General features: G+C 45.3%; 3 protein-coding genes and 1 non-coding gene across 4 annotated transcripts; 1 reads left to right on the top strand and 3 right to left on the bottom strand.

The window, feature by feature from the left end:
* The first annotated feature begins 35 nt into the window (after positions 1-35).
* Positions 36-8,968, top strand: Dnase1l1 (deoxyribonuclease 1 like 1). Its single transcript, XM_059250157.1, has 8 exons — positions 36-205; positions 5,993-6,300; positions 6,632-6,720; positions 6,801-6,887; positions 7,753-7,853; positions 8,005-8,117; positions 8,197-8,445; positions 8,557-8,968. The coding sequence occupies exons 2-8, from the start codon at positions 6,145-6,147 to the stop codon at positions 8,683-8,685; spliced, it is 924 nt and encodes a 307-aa protein (XP_059106140.1). The 5' UTR covers positions 36-205; positions 5,993-6,144; the 3' UTR covers positions 8,686-8,968.
* LOC131898889 (small nuclear ribonucleoprotein G-like) lies at positions 3,863-5,589 on the bottom strand. Its single transcript, XM_059250159.1, has 2 exons — positions 5,498-5,589; positions 3,863-3,971 (listed from the first exon to the last, which is right to left on the bottom strand). Exons 1-2 carry the CDS (start codon positions 5,587-5,589, stop codon positions 3,863-3,865), a joined length of 201 nt encoding a protein of 66 aa, XP_059106142.1.
* Positions 8,969-9,375: 407 nt separating the features above from the next.
* Rpl10 (ribosomal protein L10) lies at positions 9,376-11,715 on the bottom strand. Its single transcript, XM_059250158.1, has 6 exons — positions 11,614-11,715; positions 10,886-10,944; positions 10,691-10,798; positions 10,399-10,537; positions 9,682-9,844; positions 9,376-9,600 (listed from the first exon to the last, which is right to left on the bottom strand). The coding sequence occupies exons 1-6, from the start codon at positions 11,634-11,636 to the stop codon at positions 9,448-9,450; spliced, it is 645 nt and encodes a 214-aa protein (XP_059106141.1). The 5' UTR covers positions 11,637-11,715; the 3' UTR covers positions 9,376-9,447.
* Positions 9,893-10,027, bottom strand: LOC131900281 (small nucleolar RNA SNORA70). Its single transcript, XR_009376187.1, has one exon. It is a non-coding gene; the product is annotated as a small nucleolar RNA SNORA70 (small nucleolar RNA).
* Positions 11,716-22,221: the final 10,506 nt, after the last annotated feature.

Below are 22,221 nucleotides of genomic sequence, written 5' to 3'. Positions count from 1 at the left end.
CCGCCTCCTGGGCAGAGGGGCGGAGCCCAGCCCTGTTTGTTGGGACAAGCGAGCTGGCTGTGGGGCCGGGCATTTGGGTGGGTCTGGAAGCGGTCTTCCTCTTTTCCCCACTCCAAGTCCTTACCCTGGCTGGCGCTGCGATTCTGTGGAGTGTTTCAATCGGTTCAAGGCTGAGGCAGGCGTGCGGCCAAGTAGGTCTGCCGAGGTATGAGAATCCTGAGGGCTAGGGAAAGGGAGGAGGTTGCTCTCTACCTGGGGAGGGGCTTAAGAGGGGAAGGGAACTTTGATCCAGAACTAAGGCTGACTTTGGAAGATTAGGATGGGCATTGAGCTGAGGCCAGGAACCATCATTCTTTGTGGTTCTTTCCCAGAGTTCTAGTGGTCTCAGTCTCCAAATGTAGTTTGGCCAGTGCAGAGCTGCACCAATGCTCACATGAATCCCAGAATAGAAACCAGTGCAAAGAGACGAAAATAAGCATGAGTGACAGAGCAGATGGTCAGAAAGAAACAAATATCAAGGCCAGCCAGGAAGACACTAACAGAAACACTGAGATGGGCAGAACCGGGATGATAGAACAAGACACACAGGAAGAAACTAACAGAGAGGAGAAAGTGACAGGGTGACTGAGAAAGCAAGCAGACAGAAGCAGAGGGCCTCATGCTTCAGAATGTGACATGGACAGGGAGTACAGTAAAGGGTGTGCCCAAAAGATATGGTAAGGCAGAGCTGACTCTGAGACAAAGATAAACCTGAGACAGATGCTCAAAGAGGGGCTCCAGGAGCACCCAGTAAAGTTGAGGCCAGCCTGGGACTACATAATGAATTACAGACCAGCCTTGGTTATAAATTGAGGCCTGTATATGAAACAAGCAAAAATGAAAAAAGAAAGAAAAGGGGAAAAGGAAAGCACATAACATGTCACAAATAGAAAGAGAAATGGTATGGTATAATGACTCAGCAGATAAGGACAATTGCTGTCAAATTAGATGGCCTGAGTTTGATGCCTGGAAGAACCCACATGGTGGAAGAAAAAAACAGACTCCACATAGAAGCATGCACACGTGCATACATACACCAACACACACAAATACATGTTTAAAAAAAGAAAAAAGGTTTAAGAAGAAGAAAGAAATGCCTGAAGAGGTTCATGTTTTATTTTCTAATATGGATAGGACAAACTGAACCTTCCTGAATCTGGAACTATCTCTGTCCTAGCTAGGAAGTGGGCCTATGTGGAATATGGTACACAGCAGTTTATTTATTTATTTTATTTATTTATTTATATTTCAAGACAGGGTTTCTCTGTGTATCCCTGGCTGCCTAGAACTCATTCTGTAGACGAGGCCCGCCTAGAACTCTGAGATCCGCCTGCCTCTACCTCCTGAGTGTTGAGATTAAAGGCATATGCCACCACCACCCAGCTACTTCTCTACATTTCAAGGAAGTAGATTAAAAGAATGAAGTCAAACCCTTATGCACTGTTAGTGGGAATGTAAAATGGCACAACAGCTGTGAAAAGCAGTTTGGTGTTCCTTAAAAATTAAAAATAAAACTAATATATGAATCAGCAGTTCTGCTTTAGGAAATTGAGATACTTACTTTACTCAAAATGGCTGAGCTGGAGGTTCAGATGATACAGTGCTTGCCTAGTTATGAGGCTTACCTAATATAGCTTACATAGTATAGCCTTCCCAACATAGCCAACATATGAGGCCCTGGGTTCTAGCCCCAGCACTGTATAAGCCAAGCTTGGTGGTATACACCTGTAATTCCAGTGTGGGTGAGGTAAAGGCAGGAAAATCAGAAGTTCAAGTTCAGTTTACCCCCAAAAAACAAGCAAACAAACAAAACACTATGGGGTTAGGGATATAGCTCAGTGGTAGAGCAGTTCCTTAGCATGTGTAAGGCCCCATCTTCAATCCTCAATACCCCACATAAAAAATTAAATAAGAGCCAGGCAATGGTGACACATGCCTTTAATACTAGCACTCAAGAGGCAGAGGCAGGTTGAGCTATGTGAATTTGAGGCCAGCCTGGTCTACAGAGCAAGTTTCAGGATAGTCAAGACTATACAGAGAGAGCCTGTCTCAAAAAACAAACAAGCAAGCAAACAAATAAATAAAAGAATCCAAGTAGTGGATGTACCTCAATGCTGATGGACAAAGTGTGTCTGAGCATAGACTGGAATATTAATCATTCTTAATAAGGAAGATGGGACCAGGCAGTGGTAGTGCATGCCTTTAATCCCAGCACTCAGGAGGCATAGGCAGGCAGATCTCTGCGAGTTCGAGGCCAGCCTGGTCTACAAAGTGAGTTCCAGGACAGCCAGGACTGTTACACAGAGAAACCCTATCTCAGGGGGGAAAAAAGAGTGTTTACTGTTCTTGCAGAGGACCTGAGTTTGGTTCCACGTGCCTATAGGTTGCTCACAATCTCCTGTAACTCCAGCTTAAGAGGGATCTGATGTGTCTGGACTTTGAAGTTACCTGCCCTTACATGAACATATCCACATGCAGACACATACACATAATTGAAAGTGAAATATACCCTTTTTAAAATGGAAGAGAATTTCTAGACTGACAAGATGTGTCAGTGGGTAAAGGCACCTGTTGTGAAAGCCTAGTACCCTGAGTTTGATCACCAGAAACTACGTAAAGGTAGCAGAAAGGAGATGACTCCACAAAGTCCCCTGACCACCACATATGAGCCATGGCACATGCCCACCAACCAACACACACAATAACAACAATAATTTAAAAAAATTAAAGCCAGGTCTAGAGCCAGGTGTGGTAGTGCACATCTTTAATCCCAGCACTCAGGAAGCAGAGGCAGTGGAATCTCTTTGAGTTGGAGGACAGCCTGGTCTACCAAATGGGGTCCAAGGCTACATAGTGAAAACTTGTCTCAAAAAACCCAAAATAGCTAAATACTAAAAATAATAATAATAATAATAATAATAATAATAATAATATAAAAATAAACTAGACGGTGGTGGTGCATGCCTTTAATCCCAGCATTCAGGGGGCAGAGGCAGGTGGATCTCTGTGAGTTTGAGGCCAACCTGGTCTATTTAGTGAGTTCCAGGACAGCCAGAGCTATACAGAGAAACCCTGTCTCAAACAAACAAACAAACAAACAAATAAATAATAAATAAATATAAGACCAGGGCAGGAGAGATGCTCAATAATTAATAGTGTATACTGCTCTTGCAGAGAACAAAAACAGCTCACAACTGCCTCTAACTTCAGTTCCAGGAAATTCAACTCTCTCTGTGGCCTCCTTAGGCATCTGCATGTGCACTTACCCCCATAAACATATACATAACTAAAAATAATATTTTGTTATTTCTTGAGACAGAGTTTCTCTGTGTAACAGCCCTGGCTGTCCTGGAACTTGCTCTGTAGACCAGGCTGGCCTTAAACTCAGAGATTCACCTTCTTCTGCCACCCGAGTGCTGGGATTAAAGGTGTGCGCCAACACCTCCCTGCACTATCTTTTTTAATCATTGTGATTGTGGGTTTTTTCCTGAGTATCACAGAAGTTTATTTAGCAAAAAGTTTCATATAAAAAATGTACATGAGCCGGGCGGTGGTGGTGCACGCCTTTAATCCCAGCACTCGGGAGGCAGAGCCAGGTGGATCTCTGTGAGTTCAAGGCCAGCCTGGGCTACCAAGTGAGTCCCAGGAAAGGCGCAAAGCTACACAGAGAAACCCTGTCTCAAAAAACCAAAAAAAAAAATGTACATGACCCAATTCTACATCACAGTCAAAAGAGACCCTTTGGGGAGGGTTGTGGACTTCTCTGCTGAAAAGCCATTGTTTAGATGCTTTCCAAGTTTTCTAACAAGATGATACTGTTTCCTCATATGACCACTATTCCGATGTTGTTCTGCTGCTCACTAGTTGTCATTTCCACACATTCATCAGTCTCAAGATTCATAAGGAGATCAAAGCCCTGCAGTACCCAAATACTGGGAGTGTAGGTATATGCCACCAAACCTGGAAAGCCTCTCTCTCTCTCTCTCTCTCTCTCTCTCTCTCTCTCTCTCTCTCTCTCTCTCCTTCTTCCCCTCCTCTCCCCTCTTCTCCCTCCTCTCCTCCCTCCTTTCGTCCCTCCTTCTTTTCAGTACTGAGGCTTGAACTCACAGTCTTTATCTTTCTAAGCATGGTAGAGAAGCACGCTGCCATTGAGCAATTCTCCAGTCCTGAGACCCTGTCTTTCAAAAAAACAAAAACAAGGCTAGGTGTGGTGGCATACTCCTATAATTCCAGCATCTGGGAGATGAAGGCAAGAAGATCACAAGTTTGAGGCCAGCTTGAGTTATATAATGATACTCTGCTTCAAAATACAAGCACAAGCCAGGCAGGCAGTGGTAGTGCACACCTTTGATTCCAGCACTCAGGAGGCAGAGACAGGCAGATCTGTGAGTTTGAGGCCAGCCTGGTCTACACAGTGAGTTCCAGGACAGCCAGGGCTACACAGAGAAACCCTGTCTCGAAAAGCAAAAAAAAAAAAAAAAAAAGAATGAGTCATTCAGGCATCATGGTGTACTCATGTAATCCCAGCACTCAGGAGACTGAGGCAGGAGGATTGCTCCAAGTTTGGGACAAGCCTGTGCTACAGAGCAAGATTGTGGTTCAAAAAATAGTCAGAGGGCCTGGGGACAGTCAGTAAAGCATCCATATAAAAAAAACAGGCATGAGCCAGGTCACGGTGGCACATGCCTTTAATCCTAGCACTCGGGAGGCAGAGCCAGGTGGATCTCTGAGTTCAAGGCTAGCCTGGTTTACAGAGAGAGATCCAGGACAGGCACCAAAACTACATGGAGAAAACTTGTCTGGAAAACAAAAACAAAAACAAAACACAAACAAACAAACAAACAAACAAACAACAACAACAACAACAAAAAGAAACAGGCATGGTGAAATGCTCTTGTAATCCCAGCACTGGGGAAGCAGGGATAAGCAGATCCCTAGGGCTTAATAGCTGGCCAAATAACCTAGCCTAATTAGTGAGTTCCAATCCCATGAGAGTCTGACTCAAAAAGCAGGTGTATAGCTCTTGAGGAATAACATCTGAGGTTGACCTCTGACCTCCAAAAATACACACACATATATGCATATGCACTCACATGCACCCATATACTCACCCCCCCACTCATGTACAATGCACATATCATTAAAAAGTAGGATGAAAGACAAACATAGAGACAAATAAACTTTGTTGCTGGGGCTGACCCTCTGTGAACTCCTGGCCTCAGTTTTGGCAAAGAAGTTATACTTATTGAGTACACAATTTCAATTGAGGAAGATGAAGATACTCTGCAGATCTAGGCTGGTAATAGTACATTGTGCTTGTGTCCCTGGCTACTGGACTGAGTCCTTAAAAGACTTTATTCTATCCAGGACAGGCACCAAAACTACACAGAGAAACCCTGTCTCAAAAAAACAAAAACAAAACAAAACAAAAACAAAAACAAAAAAATGTTTAAAATGCTTTATTCCTTGTACATATCTGCCACTATTTAACTTCAGTGATAACTTCTTGTCCATAAATTTCTTCAGCTCCAAAGGGTGGGCCTTGCTCATAGTGACTGTGCTTATGGTTTGTTTGTTTTTGTTTTTTTGAGACAGGGTTTCTCTGTGAAGCCTTGGCTATCATGGAACTCTCTCTGTAGACCAGGCTGGCCTCAAACTCACAGATCCAACTGCTTTCTGCCTCCTGAGTGCTGGAATCAAAGGGGTGCACCACCGCCTGACTTGTGCTTGTATTTTGAAGCAGAGTATCATTATATAACTCAAGCTGGCCTCAAACTTGTGCTCTTCTTGCCTTTATCTCCCAGATGCTGAAATTATAGGAGTATGCTACCACACCTAGCCTTGTTTTTGTTTTTTGAAAGATGGGGTCTCAGGACTGGGGAATTGCTCAATGGCAGGGTGCTTCTCTACTGTGCCTAGAAAGTTTTATGCCATACCACATGTATCTTATCAGGTGGTCAAGCTTATTGTACAGAAGTTGAAACACTTCCCAGGAAGAGATGCAAGAAACATTCAGGGCCAGCAGCAGGGAGCACACCAATTAGCTGAGATCAGCTGCAGTGACAGTACTCTCTGGACAACCTTGATTCCTTTGGAGGGCTCCTGATGCTACCACATATGGCCATGCAAGGTCTTGTTGTGGCTCTCCTGCTCATCCTCTTGGCTGGTGGGGCTGAAGCCTTTCGTATCTGTGCCTTCAATACCCAGAGACTGACACTGGCCAAGGTGGCGAAGGAGCCAGTGGTGGATACCTTAGTTCAGGTAGGTTAAGTTCATTGTTGCAAATTATCTGTGCCCTTAAGGACCTTGACCAAAAGCCCTCAGCTTTGTCTGACTAGGGATATGCACTAAAAAGGGGGGACATCCGGAAATGTGAGTGCACAGATGTGAAAAGTGTCTTTCAACTATCATTTAATTACCAACCTCTTCCTCTAAAAAAATGGGCAAGGTATAATGGAATGATGCTCTTTATTTTCCTGGGTGCCTCCTAGTCCCACTGCTATCTGTAGCCACTCTGATGCCAGTCTTTACATATGTCAGCCCCTCCATAGTGACAGCTCTGAATTGAGCTGGTATCCCTCATTCCCTGCAGATCCTGACCCGATGTGATATCATGGTGCTTCAGGAGGTGGTGGATTCCTCCCAGAAAACTGTCTCCTTTCTGCTTCGAGAACTTAATAGGTAAAGAAGGGTTCTGTCAATCTAATCTGGGTTCCACCCAGAGCCTCAAGGGCCCTAACTCTGGGTTCTTTTTCTGGCAGATTTGATGGTTCCAGGAGTTACAGCTTCCTAAACAGTTCCCTGCTGGGGCGCAGCACATACAAGGAGAAGTATGTGTATATCTACCGGTGAGTATGGGGCTTGAAATCTATCCTCATAAAGACAATTCTAGCTGATCTTGGTGGTCTGAAGACCCAGCTAGTCTATTCAAGAGGCTAAATTAGGTAGAAAAATTGCTTGAGTCCATGAGTTCAAGACCAGCTGGGCAATAATGAAATGGATCTCAAAAAGACTCATGAAAGTTCTAGGTAGAGCTGGAGAGATGGTTCAGTGGTTTAAGAGCACTTGCTGCTCTTTCAGAGGACTAGGGTTTTATTCCCAGCACCCACACAATAGCACACAACCATCATTAACTTCAGTTCCAGGGGATCAGACACCCTCTTCTGGCCTCTGCAGGCCCATGGTGTACAGAGACATACATGCAAGCAAAACACTTATACACATAAAATGAAAATAAATCTTAAAACAAAAACAAAAATAGTCCCAGAGGGCTGGAGGCATAACTCAGTGGTAGAGTATCCCTAGTGATAAACTCTTTTAAGCTAGAAGTGGTGGCACATGCCTTTAATCCTAGCACTCAGAGGCAGAGACAGGTGGATCTCTGTGAGTTCAAGGCCAGCCTGGTCTAGAGTTCCAGGACAGCCAGGACTACATAATAGAGTGACCCTGTCTTAGAAAGAAAGAGAGAGAGAGAGAGAGAGAGAGAGAGAGAGAGAGAGAGAGAGAGAGAGAGAGAGAGAGAGAGAAGAAAGATAGAAAGATAGAAAAATAGGAAGAAAGAAAAAAAGAAAAAAAAACAGAAGTTCTAGTTCATGTGCCCATATGAAACTGGCAGAACAAGGAACCTTGAATGTTCTTCCTTGAGCACTAGCTCTGTTGTTTTCACATAAATAAGACTTGGGTCCATTGCTTTCCACCCCTTGGTTTTCCCAGGTCTGACAAGACACAGGTTCTGAATGTCTACCAATACAATGACACAGATGACCTTTTTGCCCGAGAACCGTTTGTGGCCCAGTTCACTCTCCCCAGCAAAAGTAAGAGGGAAAGAAAGGTGGGCCTAGTACATGGAAATAGGAGGAGAGGTACAGCTGGCTTTCCTGCGGGTTGGTTCCTAAGGGAAGCAGAAGTGTTGTGTGTGAGAAGGGCTGGCAGCTGTTGGCAGCCTCAGCTTCTTGGGCCTCACAGTTCTTCCTAGTGTGGTACTGGTTCCACTCCATACTACTCCCAAGGACGTAGAGAAGGAGCTGAATGCCCTATATGATGTGTTTCTGGATGTCTCCCAGCGCTGGCAAAATGAGGTAGGGTTAATAGCTTGCAGAGGAGAGGGGATGGTGGGACTGCCCTCTGGCAAAGCCCAACCACTTGTTTCATCTTTAGGATGTGATCCTGCTTGGAGACTTCAATGCTGACTGTGCATCACTGACTAAAAAGCGTCTCAACAGCCTGCTACTGCGGACTGAGACAGCTTTCCGCTGGGTGATTCCTGATGGGGAAGACACTACAGTGCGGACCAGCACCAACTGTACATATGACCGAATTGTGATGCATGGACAGGGCTGTCAGACACTGCTGAGGGCTGCAGCTCCCTTCAACTTCCCCAGGAGTTTTCAGCTGACTGAGGAAGAGGTAAAGAAGCTAAGTTGGCACAAGGGCTACACAATGCTGAGGGCAGAATTGTGGAGGTGAGTTGACAGGAAAGCCCCTCAGGCACTGACACTTCATCTCGTCCTGCCCCAGGCTCTCAGCATCAGTGACCATTATCCTGTGGAGGTGGAGCTGAGCCGGGCAGCTCCAAGTATCCAACCCTTAAGTCTGGCCATTCTGCTATTTCAGTTGGGTAGGTGGCTTGACACCTTTTATACCTGATGGCCATGACTTGACCGGGACACTGCCATCTCCAGGAACTGAAGCAAGACCTGAAGGACTTCAACTGCAACCTTCCTTTTCACGTAGGATTTCTGCTGCCTGCTATTCCAAGAGGAAAACAGGGCTGGCAGTGTTCTTGCCTATTAAATCCAATGCCCTGGGTTTGATTTCCATTTGGAATAGACAGGACTTGTCAATGTATGCCACTCTACCTCAGGTAGTCAGAAGCTAGAAATGGGCTCAGGGATTTAGACTATACCTGCAGGAGATTTGTGCAACTGACAGGAAGGGTATTGTATGCCAGGTAGCTTATTGAAAATGAGCTCACATGAAAGAAAATAAAACAACCTGGAGGCAGGAACTCACCACTAGCTTGCAAAAAGTTCTGGTAGATATAAGAAATGTTCATAGCACCATAACCCCACGTTTGCTTCAAAATTTTTAGATCTAAGTTATCTTGCTTCTCAAATGGTTAAACTATATGGGATAGTCTTGTTTCTGGGCCACACATCCATGGTATGATAAACTTGCTCTGTACTCATGTACTACATGGCTTTCTGCCAGGAATGTCAGGTTTAAAATATTACAATAAAATCACCAATTTTAACTCTTTGTATGCTTAATTCACTAAACTGCCCTGCTTAACCAAACTATACAACCCCATGGTCTTAAGAATCAGATACAAATACATTAAGCAGACTGGATGTGAGATTTATTACTGAACATGATTTGGTAGGGTACAGGAGAACACTGTGGAACCCCTCAGGAGTGCAGGGCTCGCCATTTGTCCAAGGGACCACGATTAGGGATATACTTGACCCCACAGCCATCAGGAATAAGGCGCTTCTCAGCAACCATGTCTTCAAATTCATCCGCATTAAACTTGGTGAAGCCCCATTTCTTTGAGATGTGGATCTAGAGGGAGACAGGAGAAAAATAACTTAGTGAAGAAGATCAGAGCAAGAAAGCAGAAGGGAACTTAATAATACCACCTACCTTCTGGCGGCCAGGGAACTTGAACTTGGCTCTACGAAGAGCCTCAATCACATGTTCCTTATTCTGCAGCTTGGTACGGATGGACATGATGACCTGGCCAATGTGAACCCTGGCCACTGTGCCCTGGGGCTTCCCAAAGGCACCACGCATACCTGTCTGGAGCCTAGATAGGGAACAACATTGAGATCAGAGGCTTGAATAACTGCCAGAAAATTGTCTCCAAGGTCCCTTAGAGCAACCTATATAGGCAACAGGCTGCATACACTACCAAGGAAGCTGCTGTTTGCAACCATTGCACACCAGGCCCCCATGGGGAAAGGAACTTGGTCGGCTTAATTAGCTGCAAAAACAAACAAGCAAGCAAAAAAAAAAAAAAAACCAAAATAATCATGTGAGAGGCATTACTAGCTCTTCGAAAGCTACCCAACTATGTACTCCAGGCAGATGATTGTCATGGTCAGAAAGAGTACGAATAGCACAAGTTTTTCCTTTTACTTCAGGACCAGAGGCTGATAAGCCTTAGTTGTATGCCCATGCATCACACTATAGTGTCCCATCATTGGACCCCTTTAGAATTGTACATGGGTCTTCTACAAGAGCCAAGTGCTCCTAGCCAGAGCTGAACCATCTTTCTAGCCCATCTCTGTCTTGACTGGTAAAACAAACACAACATTACAGGCCACAAATTATGGGGAAGGGTGAGAACTGCCAGCTTACCTGTCAGCCCCAGCACAGGACAACATCTTGTTGATTCGGATGACATGGAAAGGGTGGAGCCTCACTCGAATATGAAAGCCATCCTTGCCACAACTCTTTACCATGTATTTGTTGGCACAAATACGGGCAGCCTCCAGAGCTGAGTGGGAAGAAAAACAGCAGTGAAAACAGGATAGTGTAGAGGAAGGACTGGGATGGAGGTTATGTTAGTAGAAATCTCAGATTAATGAAATAGCTACTACCATGTACAGTGTACACAGGAAGAAATGTTGATCAACCAAGGGGATCTCACCTTCAGAAGAGAGCTGCTCATATTCATCTGACACCATGTGGCCACAAAGTGGGAATTCATCAACCTTCGCCTTCTTCCGTCCCAAGTCAAAGATGCGGATTTTAGCATCTGAAAAACACAAGTATTACGGTGGTAAATGCCTACGGAGTGAGAATCAGCACCACAGATTCAGTTTGCAAGTTTGTCACTACTTACCAGGGACACCTCGGCAGAAGCGAGACTTTGGGTATGGCTTGTTCTTACAATACCGGTAACTGCAGGAGGAAGGAAAGTCAGGTGTGGTAAGTGTGGCAACTAAACACAGCAAGCTTTAAGCAGTAACAAAGGGAGGACAAGACCAACTCTGAATTCGGTCTCCATTACCGTAAACTGACTCTAGGAAAACTAATTAAACAGGCTGCCATACAAAACTCATGAAACAGAAGCCAAGCACCAGTATCACCCCCTAATCAGAGTCGGGTGAGATAGCACAATTTTTCAAGACCTCATAGCACGTGGACATAAAACCGTCCTCAGCCACGTGAAGAGAATATGGCGCCCCCTGCAGGGCTTGCAGCTAGGTGGCGCCCACAACCATTTGGCCGGCCCTTGGTGTCCGGTCGAAACCACAAAGCACAAGGGTCCGGAAATAGCATGGGAATCTTTGTGACAAGGTTTATTTGCGACACAGAAGGTTGGATGCATACGCACATGCTTCTAGCTATACACAAGCGCTTTAAACTAGTCTTGGGTCAACCCACCCACAACCTTGAAAAAACAAAGCTCCCAGTAAAGTACTAAAAAAAAAAAAAAAAACCTCGGGTCAGTTTTCAGTTCTGGGTCGCTGAGTGACCGAGAGTCGTCCCCAAAAAAATTTATTTGGGAATAAATGCAATTATTCCTCCGTTTTTACAGTAGAAAAATAGTATGGCTTCAGCACTTACCACCGGGCAGGGCGGCGACCCATGATGACAATAGGATCGTCGGTGGCTGTAATGAAACGGTCAAAGTAAGAATACAGACCCAGATTAAGTGTAAAAGTCCTAAAAAAAAAAAAAAAAAAGAACGACGAAAGCACCGAAAAACACCAAGGAAGCGAACTCACTCACCGCGCCGGAGGAAAAGAGACGCTCCCACGCCTGCGCATGCCTTATATAGGCGGCCTATCTTCCAGCGTAGGAACCATAGAGTCCCAGCTACGGGGTGATGACGACGCTCTATCAGACTCCAGGATCATAGATGCAGTGGCGCTCTGCGCATGTGTACCAGGCCGGCCCGAAACATGCGCAGAGCGCTGTGGTGTCTGGACACGGGAATCAGAGCCGAGTGCTAACGAATGAGGTTTCGACACATAGGCAGGAGACACCAGCTTCCGTCTGGCCATTTTGGGCGGGGAGCCATTGACAGACTTCGCTGTAACTAATATTCTAACAATATCCTAAGACTTGAAAAAGAGGAGTTTTTCTCAGTGGAACTGGGCGGCCATGCAGGTGTTCCTTAGCTTATGGGACTCCAGAATACTGGTTCAAGTTTTCCTCAAAGCTACAGGAAATGGCGCGAAAGTGCTATGCCAGGAACTCGGAGTTCCTTTGTCAGCAGGGAAGTTGGAGCCGGAGATCCACCCACAACGCTTATACCTACGCCGAAGAGCCCACAAAGAGCACCATGATAGGCGCTTGGTTTCAAGAGGCGGACAAAAAGCCTCCGTAGGCAATTGCGGTCGTCGTCACTAGTTGGGTCCTCTCCACTCTAAACTCCTGGGAAAAGATAACCTACGTTCTCAAGGAGATTGTAAACTGGCAAAAACAGTGGCAACACCACTACTTTCATTTAGCCAAAGAGGAGGGTCACAATGCCTTGGGCCACGCCCCAATAGGGGCATTGAAGCTCCTTTACTCTAGGTTCCAAAAGAAAAACAAGGTGTAGCACACCCCTTCTTTTCACTAAGATGAGTTCAAAATGTACATCTGGGTATGTCTAGGAGAATTGGCAGTTAACCACTACTTTCCTATACAAGGTTACTATTCAGGGAGACACCAGAAGGAGAATATTGTTCTGACCCAGGAGCAAGTGTCTGGACATCAATCACTGAGACTCTTTGAATTCTTGGCTCTAGTGTCACCTGAGGGGGAGACATTTTAAGGACAGTACTGTAGAGAAATCCATTGGCTTTTCTATAGGTAAAGGTAGGGACAAGGAGACTTCCCTCCCTACAGTTCTTACTGTGCATCTCCCAGGTACACAGGCCCAGCTTGTTCCAACATGCTTAGGAGCCCCAGCCACAGTCAAGAGTTAGTAGATTTCCTCTGCCTTTCTTTGAAATTGCTTCCCTGGCGCTATCACCCAGTTCCTGTAGGCTTCTGCACATCCCCACACATTGCCACCTATCTCCTGAAGACAGTTGTGTCCAGCCAGTCCTTTCCCTCATTGGTATTTGTGCAGTTGTGGAGGTTGCTGGAGGGGGATAAATGAGAATCTAGATTGATTGATTGATTGATTGATTGATGTATTTTTGAGACAGGGTCTCACTTTTCCCTTGGCTGACCTGACCAGGCTGCCATTAAACTCAAACTCAGACAGGTACCAGCTTCTGCGTCCACAGTACTGAATTTAAAGGCATGTGCCACCACACCCTGCCTGGACCTAGCATCTTACTGCTGTGGGAAGATATCATCTCCCAGAGTCACCCACAGGTACTCAAATCTTTCCCTTTTCCCTTGTCATTCTTATCCAGCTCCCTCTGGGCTTTCCTTGTTTTTGGCTCACTCAGGATGGACTGCCCTCTGATTCCCAACTGCTGTGTGACAGGTAACCCCAAGGTTAGTGCCTTCCACATGAATGGCACTTCTGTTCTCCAATATTTTATTTATGTTTTAGATTTATTTATTTTAAACATTTATGTATTTATTGTTTATAATATATTTTGGCCTCTTTTTCAATTAAACATTTTTTGAAACAAGATCTGTCACCCTGGCTTGCCTGAAACACACTATGTAGATCAGGCTAGCCTCCATCTCCCAGAGATCCAAATGCCTGTTTCCAAAGTGTTGGGATTGAAGGCCTGTGCCACCACACCCAGCCATTTATTTTTATGTGTATGAGTGTTTTGCATGTATGCATGTAAGTGCACCACATGCATGTCTAAAGCTGGCAGAGGACAGAAGAAAGTGTCAGATCATCTGGAAATGGAGTTACTGACAGTTGTGAGCCCTCATGTGGGTGCTGGGAACTGACCTCAGGTCCTCTGCAAGAACAACAGTGCTCTTACAACTGACCTTTCTCTTTAGCCATTAGATTTATTTTTCTATATGAATATTTTGTTTAACAGTGTCTGGCCCCTGCTTTGCAAATCTTTAGCCCTAGGAGCACAGTCTCCCAGGCCTTCCTTGCATGAATATGTTTGTGGTACATGAGATATTCTTTCAGCCAGGGTGCTGGGCTGAGTGTCCTTGGGCTCTTTGAGACACAGCCAAGCTCAAAATATACACAGACTCAGAGCTATCTGTTTGTTCTCTCTGTCTTTCTAGTGGATATGAGCCACCTTTCCCATGCTCTGATAGGAAGGTAAGGAGCAGGGTGACAGCAAGGAGCCAGACTTCCCTTGCCTGGGATAGTCTCAGAGAACCAGGGGAGGGGCTAGGTCTGCCCACTAATATTTGCATGGCATCTTGGTCATGGGGTTCCTTTATGGGCCTCTCTGTAGATAGGTACAGTTAGGACAGCTGCCAGTTGGAACTTGACCCGTGTACCCATCCTGGCTTAGCAGCTGCTCCCTTCTACCCCACTGTTTCTCTCTACATTCCCAGTAGAGCTGTATTGGAGCATTATGGCCAGGGTCTCTCATATACCAGGGTCTCCAGAAGCTGATTCCAGTATGTCCCTGCCCACAAGTAGGACCCTAGGGCCTTTTGGAGACAGTGTGGCCACTCTTGGCACCTACACGCAGAGCCTCTCCAGCTGTCTCAAATCAAGGGCTCTGCTTTGGCTACAAATCAAGTTCTACTGTCTGCACTTAATTTGGCCTGGAACTGCCTGTTGTGGGCTAGTGTTCTGCCCCTTGAGCCCTTCTCACTGACCATGGCAGCTGGGCCTTGGCGTCCTCTCTAATCTGGGTGTGTAGAGAAAGGACACACACTGGCCCTCCGTTGGGGGATGAGGAGAGGGCACGGAGGGTCACTGTCATACACTGCCTTGTCTCTGGTAGTCCTTGACAGGTATCATGACTCAAACTGATGCCCTCTGCCTGCCTTCACCTACCAGTCTTGGGACCCTGGTTGATCCCCTCCTGCCACCCACCTGAGTCTCCCTGCCTCTCTTTCAGGCTCTGGCTGCCTGGCATATGCATGGGCATCTGCTCCTCCACAGATGTCTGCAGCGCTCGCCCCCACCCCCAACTGTCTGTGGCCTCTGTGGGTTATTCCCATGATCACCTGCTGCTTGTCCCCTCTGGTCTATTCCCACCCTGCCACCTTGGCCTGGGCCAGCCCTCTAGAAGCCCAAGGGATTACTGGTCAGTTCCTGGTGGGGTATGAGTGCTGTGCCCCCCCCCACTGCTGAGGGAAACCCTACTGAAGGCATTGTCCCCCTTTCCTTATGGGGGTGGGGGTGGTTGAGCAGAGTGTCTGGGCTGTCAGGCTAAGGGAAGAGGAATGGTCGGCTGGGCCTGCCCCCTGCCTTGCCCTGCCCTGAGTCCAGCCTGAACTTGCAGTCTCTGGGCCCTGCTTTCAGCTGGAGCCAATCAGTCCCTGGTCCCCTTCTTGGTATCACTGGGTGGGAGATCAGGCTGTGCGAGGTGTATGGCCATGTGGCCTTGACCTCTTGACTTCTGGTACCTGTTGGCCAACAGAGCCAGGGCATGGACTGTGTTGTGGTTGGGCAGATTCTAGGCCATGTGGTCTGGCTGACTTGCAGAGTCAGTCAGCTGAAGTGGCCACAACTGTGTACCCTGCCTGCCTCTTCCTGGTAGCCTGTGGGACCTCCTGTACTTCCTGTGTGGCTGGGTCTGTCAAGAATGGTAGGCATGGGACTGGAGAGATGGCTCAGCTGTTGAGTACCTGCTCCTCTTCCACAAGACCCAGAATTGATCGATTCCCAGCATCCATATTATAGTGGCTCACAACCATCTCTAACTCCAGACCCAGGCAACAAAATGCTCTCTTCTGGCTTCTGTAGGCACCAGGCATGGATGTGGTACACAGACATACATGCAGGAAGACACTTATACACATAAAATAGTTAATCCTTTTTAAAAGGATCCATTAAGGATGATAGGCATACTTGTGGGTATCATATGCCTGGCTCCTGGCCAGTATAGGGCACCCATCTCTTTTCCTTTTGCCTCCCTGACCAGATATCTTCCAGTTCACTGCCTGAAGCCTCTCACCAGGTTTCCTCAGAAGCCTGTCCCATCCCCAATCAGGCATCTTCTGCCCTATCTACAGCCCTAGGTGTCTCGGCCACCTGTGTATGATGTAGAGGCAAGGAGACAGGGACCCCTGCTTAACCCAACTCAGCCCTGGGCGGGCAGTGGCTCCCTTGAGTAACTTTGCCAGGCCTTGGCTTGAGAAGAGGGTGTGAAGGTGGGCCTGTGTGGGCAGAATTGGTGCCAGGACTGGGTAAGAGGCTCTGGGTGATTAGGGAGCAGGGATTGTCCCAGGATGCAGTCCTAGCTATGTAGAGGGGGAAACTGCCTCATCTGCCTCTGCCTCTGTTAATGCTGCACCTCCTTGGACTTGCCTTTGATATATATATATATTTTTTGCAATACAGTTCAGTTCTATATATCAGCCACGGATTCCCTTGTTCTCCCCCTTCCCGCCCCCCTCATCTTCCCCCCAGCCCACCCTCTATTCCCACCTCCACCAGAGCAAAGCCTCCCCTGCAGACTGAGATCAACCTGGTAGACTCAGTCCAGGCAGGTCCAGTCCCCTCCTCCCAGGCTGAGCCAAGCGACCCTGCATAGGCCCCAGGTTTCAAACAGCCAACTCATGCACTGAGCACAGGACCTGGTCCCAATGCCTGGATGCCTCCCAAACAGATCAAGCCAATTGACTATCTCACCCACTCAGAGGGCCTGATCCAGTTGGGGGCCCCTCAGCCATTGGTTCATAGTTCATGTGTTTCGGTTCGTTTGGCTATTTGTCCCTGTGCTTTATCCAACCTTGGTCTCAACAATTCTTGCTCATATAAACCCTCCTCTTTCTCGCTAATTGGACTCCCAGAGCCCCACCCGGGCTTTAGCCATGGATCTCTGCATCCAGATCCCTCAGTAGTTGGATGAGGTTTCTAGCACAACAATTAGGGTGTTTGGCCATCCCATCACCAGAGTAGGTCAGTTCGGGCTGTATCTCGACCATTGCCAGCAGTCTATTGTGGGGGTATCTTTGTGGATTTCTGTGGGCCTCTCTAGCACTTTGCTTCTTCCTATTCTCATGTGGTCTTCATTTACCATGGTCTCCTATTCCTTGTTCTCCCTCTCTGTTGTTGATCCAGCTGGGATCTCCCGCTCCCCCAAGCTCTCTTTCCCTCGACCCTCGCCCTTCATTACCCCCACTCATGTCCAGGCTGTTCATGTAGATCTCTTCCATCAGGCAAACCACTTTTATATATACAAATCAAAAATAAAATTGGGAATCAATCTCCCCCAAGATCCAGCTATACCACTCTTGGGCATATACCCAAGGAATGCTCAATCATACCACAAGAGCACTTGTTCAGCTATGTTCATATCAGCATTGTTTGTAATAGCCAGAACATGGAAACAACCTAGATGCCCTTCAACTGAAGAATGGATAAACAAAATGTGGTACATATACACAATGGAATACTACTCAGCAGAGAAAAACAATGACATCATGAGGTTTGCAGGCAAATGGATGGATCTAGAAAAAAATCATCCTGAGTGAGGTAACCCAGACTCAGAAAGACAAACATGGTATGTACTCACTCATAGCAGGATACTAGATGTGGAACAAGGATGACTGGACTGCTACTCACATCACCAGGGAGGCTACCTGGAAAACAGGACCCCAAGAAAGACATGGGGATCGCCCAATGATGGAGAAATGGAAGAAATCTACATGACCAGCCTGGACATGAGTAGGGGTAATGAAGGGCGAGGGTCGAGGGAAAGAGAGCTTGGGGGAGCAGGAGATCCCAGCCTTTGATACTTTTTACCCCTTTGTCCAGGTGGGAAGCTTCTGGAGGCTCCCAGAGTGTTGGGCCCTCCTCTCTATCCTGGCTGTTCAACAATAATACCAATGGGCCAAGGGAGAGATTTTATTTAGTTGTGTCTACATGTCCCTTGGGCAGTGTCTTTTGTGAATAGCTATCCTCAGACCATGAAGCATGCTAGTACTAGGTGTAGAAAGTCTGGATCCAGCACAAAAAGAAAGTAAAAAGTGATGATCCAGTCCCATTTTTGTCCTTTCTTAGGTGCCCTGTTGTCTGTCTGTCAACCATTGGGTTCTTTTCAGAAGATATGCAGGCAAGTGGGGAATGTGGCTCAATTTTTACTTGCCTAGCAGACACAAAGCCCTTAACATTCTTGGTATTAAGACACATATCTGTAATCCCAGTACTTGGAAAGTTGAAGCAAAAAGATCAGGAATTCTAGATCGTTCTTGGCTATACAATGAGTTTGAGGCCAGCTTGAGGTTCATGAGACTCTATCTAAAACAAATTAACAGATGCCAGATGGTTGTTGTTAGAATCTTAGATGGTCTTTTAATAAAAAACCCAGAACCAGATATCAGGGTGAAAGCTGAAAGATCAGAGAAGCAGAACAGCCAGCCACTAGTTCTTACCTCTATGAAATCCTCAGCCTAAAGAGAGAGAGAGAGTTCCTGTTTCCTCACACCTTATATACCTTTCTCTGCCCTGCCATATTACTTCCTGGGATTAAAGGTGTATGTGCCACCACTGCCTAGCTCTGTTTCTCTCCTAAATTGAATCAATCTCATGTATCCCAATGTGGCCTTGAACTCACAGAGATCCAGATGGATTTCTGCATCCTGAGTGATAGGATTAAAGGTGTGTGCCACTGCTGCCTGGCCTCTATGTCTAATCTAGTGTGTGGCTCTGTCCTCTGATCCTCAGGCAAGTTTATTAAGGTACACAGTATATCACCATATTTCCCCTTTTTGTCTAAAATAATAAAAGAAGGTTATAACTAATATAAGAAAAACTATATATAATAAGTACAATAAGTATATATAATATATACAGTCAAGAATTACATTAACAATGTTTGGTCTATTAACATTTGACAGATTCAGAGAAAATATTTCGTTATTTATCCTATTTTGGTGAGTCCAAAATGTTGTACCTAATTTACTTTTTATCCTAACTTGTATTACCAACCAGAAACTATTTTTTGATGTCTTTCAATTATATACACTTTACAACTCTTTAGTGAGTTTCTTTTCTGAATTTGTTAACAAGGAAAACTATAACTATCTAATCTTCAACTCCCAAGAAGGAAATAATATTAACTGAGTAAGCAGGAAGTGCAAAGAAGCGACTTCCAAAAAATGTGAGAAATGACAGAAACAGCTGGCTGCCTGGACAGTCACCCAACATTCCTCTGCAACGTTGGGTCATCCATCTTCAGCCTACAGGCTTAGCATATCTAACAGACTCATCTGTGAAGCAGGATTTTCTAAAGAGCCTTCCTACCTTGTCTTGGAAAGGATCAGCAGTCCTTTCTTCGTGTCCTGCTTGTCCATTTTGGACAGCATACTGTCAGCAGTTGAGGCAGGACATTTTCTTGCCCAGTGGCTAACTTTTGCCACAGAGAAAGTAAACTCCATATGGAGTTTCTTCGATGCCCATCATCTTCTCTGAAGTATATTGGTGCTGCCAGGAGTAGACATATCTCATTGTCATTTAATAAAAAAGAACCTATATTATTAAAACATCTTAAATGCCATATTCTGTAGATCTCTGAAGTGTTTGAAGATGACCTGTATATCTAAAATATATCTGTTTGACCTTGAAAACATACCTAATCTGACTACAAGTTCAATTGTAATAACTAACTACTAACTTTCATTTCTTTATATCCTAATTAGTTGGTAATAACTTTCAAGGACTAGCAATTTGCATTACATTGTTAAATGAGCTGTATAAGGTAGAATACCTTGAACAAGATTAGAAATATATGTGCAGTATTTTCTAGCAAAATCAATCTCAAATTTGTATCAATATACATAATTTGTATACAATATACAAAAATCCAATCCAATTTAAAACTAGTAGTTGCCTTCTAAAAGCACATTTAATAATTTACCTTTTTATCTTATAATATCTATATCTTCCCCTTTTTTTCAGAGTAGATTCAATAATTTACCCTTTATCCATCATTTCTATATCTTTTTTTTGAGAGTAGATTCAATAACCTACCTTTTATCTTATCATATCTATATTCTCTTTTTTTCTTTTCAGAATAGATTCAATAATCTATCTTCTATCTTATAGATGGTCACTGTCCTGCAGGTACCCTCCTAGTGCAAATTCTGGCTTTGTCATGTGGAAGTCAGGCACAAGAACCTTTTGGCTATCCCCCTCCTATATGTTAGCTCCATAAGATGTATACTGTGCTTGCCTTGCCCTACAGGGCAAAGGCCTTCCTGGACCTCTTCCTACACTACTGTCAATTCTGCTACGCCTATACCCCCCAGCTGTTAGGCTCCTCCCTTGTCATCAAGGCCTAGCACAATCATGGTGACTGTGCACATTGTACTTCCACAGGCTGTACTTACATAGTCATAGAGGGAGAGAATTAGGAGGCTGATCAGTGTCTGGCACAGTCTCTTGTTGACACTTTGAGCAACTACACCTGCTAGGGATGCTGTGAATGTGTTGTTCTGATTGATTGATAAATAAAACACTGATTGACCAGTAGCCAGGCAGGAAGTATAGTATAGGTGGGATAAGCAGAGAAGAGAATTCTGGGAACAGGAAGCCTGAGTCAGGAGTCGCCAGCCAGAGACAGAGGAAGCATGATGTGAAAGTACTGGTAAGCCACAAGCCACGTGGCAACTTATAGATTGATAAAAAAAAATGGGTTAATTTAAGATATAAGAACTAGATAACAAAAAGCCTGAGCCATTAGGCCAAACAGTTTAAATAATATAAGCATCTGTGTATTTATTTGGGTCTGAGTGGCTGTGGTCCCAGGTGGGACTGGAGATAACTCCAGCAACATACACCTTGTATTCTCCATCGGCTACTGGAGTCCTGAGGTGGGGGTGTAGAGTCCTAGATCTCTCAGAAGTCTTGACCACTGGTAACTCTGAACCCTTGGAAACTTTTAGGGGGTGGAGTCCCAGCTGCCCCTCAGGTCTTGGAGAGTGGGTTCTGGAGCTCTACAGAGCTGGCAGCCTTTATTTTACTTGGAGGTCTATAGAGGCTTCACAAGCCTGTGGCACAACACTTAGTTAATGTCTGGGTATTCATGTGCCTTTCTAAGGCACCAGAACCCTTAAGATTCAATGAAGTTGAATGGAGTTGGACCCTCAGAGCTCTTAGAAGCCTTGGAGGTTGAGGACCAAACCAAAATAAGAGGCCTCAGGAATCTGAGAGGAGCCTAGGCATGTTGCTAGAGAGCCTTAAAGAAGGCTCAGAGCCCCCAGGAACCCTTTTTATTATTTAATTTTTATGTGCATAAATGTTTGCTTGCATATATATGTACTATGTGCTTGTGGAGGTCAGAAGAGGCCATCAGATTCCCTGGAATGGTAGTTATAGATGGTTATGAGCTGTTAACTGAAACCTGTTGTAGAATATTATTTTAAGATGTGTTACATTTGTTTATGCTGTGGAACATTTGTTTTTTAATAATGTATTTATTTTTATTTTATGTGCATTGGTGTTTTGCCTGCATGTATGTTTGTGTGAGAGTGTCAGATTTTGGAGTTACAGACAGTTGTTAGCTGCCATATGGGTGCTGGGAATTGAACCCCTGTCCTCTGGAAGAACAGCCAGTGCTCTTAACCACTGAGCCATCTCTCCAGCCCTGGAACATTTGTTTTAATGATGCAAAGATTACTATGTTGAAGTTAAAACCTTCCTTTTTGAAAAAAAAAGGGGAGGGGGAGAAGTGCTGTGGATATCGCTCTATATAAATAAAGCACTGATTGGCCAGTGACCAGGCAGGAAGTAGAGGCAGGACAAGGAGAGAGGAGAATTGAGGAAGGAGGAAGGAAAGGGAGACCGGCTGGAGCCACTGCCAAGACAAGGAAGATGTAAAGTACCAGTAAGGCACGAGCCACGTGGCAAAGTAAAGATTAATAGAAATGGGCTGAATATAAGAGTAAGAGCTAGACAATGATAGGCTTGAGCTAATGGCCAAGCAGTTTAAATAATGTAAGAGTCTGTGTGTTTATTTTATAAGTGGGCTCTGGGACTGGTGGGACTTGGCGGTGGGAGCTGGAGAAAAATTCTCCAGCTACATGTGTTGCATTCTTTTATGTTGCATTTGTTTAACTCTGTGGAGTTATGATTCTTTGCCTGTCTAAAACACCTGATTGTCTAATAAAGACCTGAATGAC

The sequence above is a fragment of the Peromyscus eremicus genome, chromosome X, assembly GCF_949786415.1.
Source record: "Peromyscus eremicus chromosome X, PerEre_H2_v1, whole genome shotgun sequence".
In the NCBI taxonomy this organism is placed as follows: domain Eukaryota; kingdom Metazoa; phylum Chordata; class Mammalia; order Rodentia; family Cricetidae; genus Peromyscus; species Peromyscus eremicus.
This window is presented reverse-complemented; position numbering and strand designations above follow the sequence as displayed.

Excerpts from the sequence above, each read along its gene's own strand:
- Dnase1l1 (XM_059250157.1), top strand. The coding sequence starts at position 6,145 with ATGCTACCACATATGGCCATGCAAGGTCTTGTTGTGGCTCTCCTGCTC. Across the intron at positions 7,854-8,004 it reads GTTCACTCTCCCCAGCAAAA|TTCTTCCTAGTGTGGTACTG; the intron begins GTAAGAGGGAAA and ends TGGGCCTCACAG. Across the intron at positions 8,446-8,556 it reads TTCAGCTGACTGAGGAAGAG|GCTCTCAGCATCAGTGACCA; the intron begins GTAAAGAAGCTA and ends GTCCTGCCCCAG.
- Rpl10 (XM_059250158.1), bottom strand. The coding sequence starts at position 11,636 with ATGGGTCGCCGCCCTGCCCGGTG. Across the intron at positions 10,945-11,613 it reads GGTCGCCGCCCTGCCCGGTG|TTACCGGTATTGTAAGAACA; the intron begins GTAAGTGCTGAA and ends TTCCTCCTGCAG. Across the intron at positions 9,845-10,398 it reads TCCTGTGCTGGGGCTGACAG|GCTCCAGACAGGTATGCGTG; the intron begins GTAAGCTGGCAG and ends TTCCCTATCTAG.
- LOC131898889 (XM_059250159.1), bottom strand. The coding sequence starts at position 5,589 with ATGAGCAAGGCCCACCCTTTGGAGCTGAAGAAATTTATGGACAAGAAG. Across the intron at positions 3,972-5,497 it reads AGATATGTACAAGGAATAAA|TATTTGGGTACTGCAGGGCT; the intron begins GCATTTTAAACA and ends CTACACTCCCAG.